The sequence below is a fragment of the Amblyomma americanum genome, chromosome 6, assembly GCF_052857255.1.
Source record: "Amblyomma americanum isolate KBUSLIRL-KWMA chromosome 6, ASM5285725v1, whole genome shotgun sequence".
Classification (NCBI taxonomy): domain Eukaryota; kingdom Metazoa; phylum Arthropoda; class Arachnida; order Ixodida; family Ixodidae; genus Amblyomma; species Amblyomma americanum.
In genome coordinates, this window is record NC_135502.1 from 200,246,166 (window position 1) to 200,252,165 (window position 6,000).

General features: G+C 50.7%; 1 protein-coding gene across 1 annotated transcript in view; it reads left to right on the forward strand.

Moving 5' to 3' along the window:
• LOC144095693 (uncharacterized) overlaps nucleotides 1–797 on the forward strand; it is a 47,917-nt gene extending 47,120 nt beyond the window's left edge. The window contains exon 2 of the mRNA XM_077629352.1: nucleotides 691–797. Coding sequence (XP_077485478.1) covers nucleotides 691–797 — 107 coding nt within the window. The remainder of the gene's footprint in view (nucleotides 1–690) is intronic.
• Nucleotides 798–6,000: the final 5,203 nt, after the last annotated feature.

Consider the following 6,000-nt stretch of genomic DNA (forward strand, 5'->3'; position numbering starts at 1 on the left):
GCCGTTGTCTTCCCTTCGAACTTTGAAGAGCACCTCAAAAGACTTCGAACAGTACTAGACGCCATCAAGTCGTCTGGCCTAACCTAGAAAGCAGAGAAGTGCCACTTTGCCTACAAAGAGCTGCTGTTTCTGGGCCACATCACTAGCAAGGAGAGAGTACGTCCAGACCCGCAGAGAACAGCTGCTATTGAACAGTTTCCATCGCCGGTCGATAAGAAAGCAGTGCGCAGATTCCTCAGACTGTGCGCGTATTACAGACGATTTGTGAAAAACCTTTCGCGCATCGCCGAGGCCCCGACCAAACTGACGAAGGCAGACGTGCCATTTAAATACGAAGCGCCGCAAGCAGAAGCCTTCAAAGAACTTCAGCGTCGTTTACAGTCCCCACCGATGTCGCGCAGCTTGATGAAAACGCCGATACTGAAGTTCATACCGGCGCAAGCAGCGTGGGCCTGCTGGGTGCCGTCCTCGTTCAAAAAAGCGACGGGCTGGAGAAAGCCATCGCATACGCTAGCCGTTCCATTTCCAAAGCCGAGGCTAACTATTCGACAACTGAGAAGGAGTGTCTTGCCATCAACTGGGCTACGTCGAAATTCCGCCGTCTGCGTCTCCAGGAATTTGACGTCACCGTCATTTACAAGTCCGTACGCATTCAGTCTGACGCCGATTGCCTCTCACGAACCCCTGAAGATACACCGCCGCCGGACGAAGATGAGGACGCCTTCCTGAGACCCATCAGCTCCATCTCTTTTGCCCAGCAGCAACGCTCGGATCCCGACCTAAAGCGCCTCATCTAGTACGTGGAAGGCAAGGTTTCTTTACCCCCCGCTTCATTCAAGCGAGTGCTGTCTTCCTTCTGTGTACAGAATGATATGCTTGTGAAGAACAACTTTGCAGCGAGCAAAACAGCCTACCTCCTTGTTGTACCTACTTGTCTCTGCGAAGACGTTCTACAGGCTTCACACGACGAGCCGACAGCTGGACATCTCGGGCTTACTCGCACGCTCCGCCGCATTCAAGACAAGTATTACTGGACCCGACTGTCTGCCGATGTCGCACACTATGTGAAAACCTGCCGAGATTGTCAGCGACGAAAGACTCCTCCCGCACGACCATCAGGATTTCTGAACCCCATTGAACCTCCCTCAAGGCCCTTTCAGCAGATCGGCATGGACTTGCTTGGCCCTTTTCCAAAGTCAATGTCTGGAAATAAGTGGATCATCATAGCGACCGACTACATGACCCGCTACGCCGAAGCGAAAGCCCTACCGAACGAAACAGCAGCAGAAGTCGCCAAATTTTTCCTGGAGTGCATTCTTCTGCGACACGGCGCCTCCGATAAGGTCATCACGGACAGAGGAACAGCATTTACGGCGGGACCAACGCAAGCCAACCTGCGTTGCAGCTAAACCAGCCACCGGAGAACAAGTGCATACCACCCGGAGACCAACGGATTGACCGAGCGCCTGAACAAAACCATCGCCGCTATGCTCGTCATGTATGTCGATGGTGAACACAAAGCCTGGGACGTCATCCTGCCTTACGTCGTCTTTGCCTGCAACACCGTAGTGCAGGAGACCACCCAGATGATGCCTTTTATGCGCGTCCATGGCAGGGAGGCCACGACCACGCTAGACGCCATGCTGCCCAACGTAACAGAAGAGGACTTCGACGTCGTCGCCTACCTTCAACGCGCAGAAGAAGCGCGAAGACTTGCCCGATTACGGATCAAAGACGAGCAGCGGACCGACGCCATACGCTATACAACCTACGAATACGCAACGCGGAGTACAAGCCAGGAGACCAAGTCTGGGTTTGGACGCCCATTCGCCGCCGTGGATTGAGTGAAAAGCTTTTTCCCCGCTATTTCGGCTCGTACAAGGTTCTTCGTCTGCTAGGTGAACTGGATTATGAGGTCATCCCTGACGCAACGACTGCATCCCAGCGACACCGCGTACGACCAGAAGTTGTCCATGTCGTCCGCATGAAGCCCAATTATTCACGATAAACGACGCTGCATCTCCACACCCTGTGTTTATTTTCGCACGATCCGTTTTATTTGTTGCTAGTCGCATTATTTCTTTTAATGCATCGGGTTGATTCTTCTTTGAGAGGGGAGTAATGCCGCGAATCTTTGCAGTGTCTGTTCATTCTTCAAATCTGCCGCCACGCCGCTTTATCGCTTTGTTTGCGACGCAAGACGCGAGTAGATTTATGTCGATTGATAGCGGCCAGGCAGAGCTGATTCTACGTTGTTCCAGAACGTTATAGTAACTTTGCATGCTTTATCTAGAAAGTACGCTGTCATCTTTATATTGAGCATGGCCTAAAACGGCGAGCACGCTTGTCGCTTCGCCGAGCACGCTGGTTGCTTCGCCGCCGCCGAGTGATTCAGTCCATTGTGGGCGCAAGTCAGCCCAATAAACAGTTTTCTTGTAGAATACCTTTTGTCCGTTTTCATCGTTCCTTCGATGGCAGTCACCACTTCGTGACAATATCAAAGCGTTCTCTCAAAGAGCGATTATCGTTCCCCTACCAGACTACGCTGTAGCTTCCTTTTTATGTACAAAAACTGCGGTCTGTGGTCAGATACATTGCAGAAGTGGTTGCAAATGGTAGTACATGGTTTGGTTTGGTTTATTGGGGTTTAACGTTCCAAAGCAACTCAGGCTATGGGAGACGTCGTAGTGAACGGCTCCGGAAATTTCGAGGACATGGTGTTCTATAACGTGTACCAGCATCCCACGCAAAATAAACGCGCCTCAAGAATTTTGCCTCCATCGAAATTCGACCGCCGCGGCCGGAATCGAACCCGCGTCTTTCGGGTCAGAAGCCGAGCGCCATAACCACACTGAGCCACCGCGACGGCCGGTAGTACATGGAAGAACAAATAATTAGACCGTAATGTTAAAAGCCAGTGCACTGGCCAACTTTTCAGGGGGCAAAATACGCAAATAGTTGTCAAGGTTGTCCCAGATCTTGGTGGACATGGGAAAAAAAAGAAAACATAAAGCAGTATAAAAAAAAACGAAAAAGCACAATGTTCAAGAGGTCTGTCCGTCGCGTTCGACGTGAGGAATGAGCGATCAACGTGACGCCAGCAATGAGTGGCAGTAGGTGGACGATCCTTTGGAACATGACTATGAAGTCACGCACACGCCTATACTTAAAGGCAGGAGCGATAAATCTTTACCATGTGAAGAAGAATGTACCATCACTGTGTCAAATGGAAAGACCGCAACACACAAGAACAAAGATGAGACTGACAATTAAAGGTGCTTAGCGCTTCTGTGTGTTGAGACATTGGGATAGCTTTCAGAGGACCATGCAAACCTTCTAGTCCAGTCACCCGGCGAGGGCAGCTGCTGCCGAATCCCAGTGTTGCCAGAACAACGAGTAGCAACTGTTGCAGAGAATTTGCACCGAACAGCGCCCTTGCAGAGCTTCTGGGCTGGCCGCTAGGACGTGCATATGTGTGTAACGTGCTGCCCTGAACAGGTTACGAATTTTCATTCTCCCGTTTCCTTCGAATGTGCGAACTGTGTGGGCATGTAAGTTAATGAAGGCAACGCAGCGGCAGTGTTATACCGTCCAGATCCGCACACGTGAAAGGGGGAATGCGGTTCTGTGAAAAATTTTCAGTGTCTCGCTCCCGTGTTTGTTCTTGAGTGCTGCGCTATTTCCAGTATAGACGTTGAATCGACGAGCCCATTCATGTCCCCCCATTCCAACGCTACGCCCCACAGAAAGGCCCGAACAGTTTTTGTTGTAATATTGAGAGGAATGGTGATCACGGCTGCAACCGCCCAGCACTGAGACTATGTAGTGCACGGGAATTTTCGCAATTTGCCTGAGGTGTTGAAGCGCGCCAGCATATCTGTTCATATTGTAACGAAACGTACGTCGGGACGGAACGGTGGCTCCGCCGCCTCGAAGAAGTTGACCAGCAGGTGTCGATGGGTAGCATGAATTGACTTGATTTATTTAAAATTGATCCAAAACATCATTTAAACTGAACAAACTACTACAAAAGGTCTAAGAGTAAATAACGCAGTTCGTCATACCAAGGGGCGCGCAACATCTTCCGAGCAGAGGTCCCGACCAGCAAGACCGCAACCGTTCCTCTCCTCTCTTCGCGCCAAAACCCCCTCTTAAATACGTTTGCCCAGGATCCTGGGGACACTTTTAGTATCCAATCGGAAATGGTGTTGTCGAAGCCAACGGGAAGGATTTCTTAAAAACGGAAGCAGCCAATAGCACGCCGGTGCCCACGAGGTTGTTTACTCGAGAGCACCGCGTAAATTCCACGAACACGCGCGCATTTCCGCTTGGCACACAGATACAAACACACAAAACGACATCCGAAACACAGGGAACGCAAACCTCCCAGTCGGTGCACCACGCGACCTGCCGTCCGCGCTCTCAGCCCTCACGGCTCGTCTCCGGCTCATCTGGTCCGCCGGGCAGTGTGCTGCCCGAAGCAATCACTTCGCGCGACTCTCCTGGAAACCACGGCGGGTCCGCGCGCCCGCTCTGGTGGCTCGGACGCGGCCTTGGGAGACCTTATCCCCCTGCAGCCAGCTAACCATGCGTCTCACAGTTTACTGCGTTTTACTTTAACTATGCATTCGAACAAGGCCGGGGAGAGGGCCGCACAACGCCTGCTTACAAAGAGCCAGAGAGAAAACGGCTCTGGCAAATGTCGGGGTGTGAGCCCCTCTAATGGCTCCCCGCACAGCAGCGAGCACTAAGACAGCAACAGTCGCACCGCGTAAAGAACACATTCAGCTTGCTCGTAAAACTGGCGCGCGAAACCTGCGAAGCTCGCTACGCGACAATATGAAGGACAGTCGCGAAGCCACCAAACTGGCTGCTGTAGGCTACTGTTTCTGAGCAACCCATTCATTTGCACTTCACTACTAATTAAGGGGAATCGGTGCACGGGCAAGCAAATGTCGATGCTGGTGAGCGGAGAAGTGTGACTGTAAACTACTCTCGAAGCAAACGCATGGACTAATGTCGGATACAACTGAAGTGTGCAGTGAAATTTCGCCCACATTCAGAACCATCGAACTGAATTCCTCCGCGATAAAAAGTTGTCCGTTGTTAAACCTTTACCTGTTAACTGAACAAGATGCTAATTACAAGGCAAAATTATAAGCTCAAGAAGTTTGATGCTTGTATCTTTTTGATAAAGTTGAACATGAAGAAGCTGATCTTGTGTTCTGTTGTTATTGGTCAGCTAAGTAATACCGAACGCCGTGGACTATGGCCCGTTGTTAGGAACTGTTGTTCGATTAAACTGTAGCCAACCGTCCGAGACCATTAAGCTACTGCAACGTCATGGTTCACTTTTGTCCAAGCAGAGGTGAGGGTTTCACGAGCTACTCACCCCAACGAGGCGATTGGAAGGACGCGTATCTCAGCATTACAGCACCTGCACTCCGATTCTTGTAAACCAGCGCAACGGCTCGAAGCCAAGCAAGGAAGGGACAAAACACAGTGCTGAACTAACAGCAGAATGGTTTTATTCAGGACAGCAGTGCCTAAGTACACGCTGTTATCGCAGAAGAAAACTAAGAAATACAGAGTAAACATCAAGTCCCACTAGGCTATTCACTCTGAGCGTGCGGAAGCTTACAGCAACCATGCCTGACCAACCCACCCACCAGTTATGTTGTACTGCACTCCGGGCTTCACCTACTGTTGCAGTAGAGGGAGGAGGTGTGTAACCTCAGAACGGAGCTCTTTTATAGAGGACAGAAAACCCAAGAATGTCCTCTGAGAAGTCTTGTCAAACACCAGAGAAGCGTTGCCGCAGGATTTTTTTCATTGCCTAATTTTTATTGTGCTCGCTCTTTTACTCCGAAAGAACCCTACAGACAACAGTTTAAAACCGCCCAGTAAAATGACGAGCTCCACTTTTATCTGAAGTTGCTTACTTTCACCTCCACCCTTTGCCTGCCTTGTCCGCAGAAGGAGGCGCTGACTTGAAAGCGA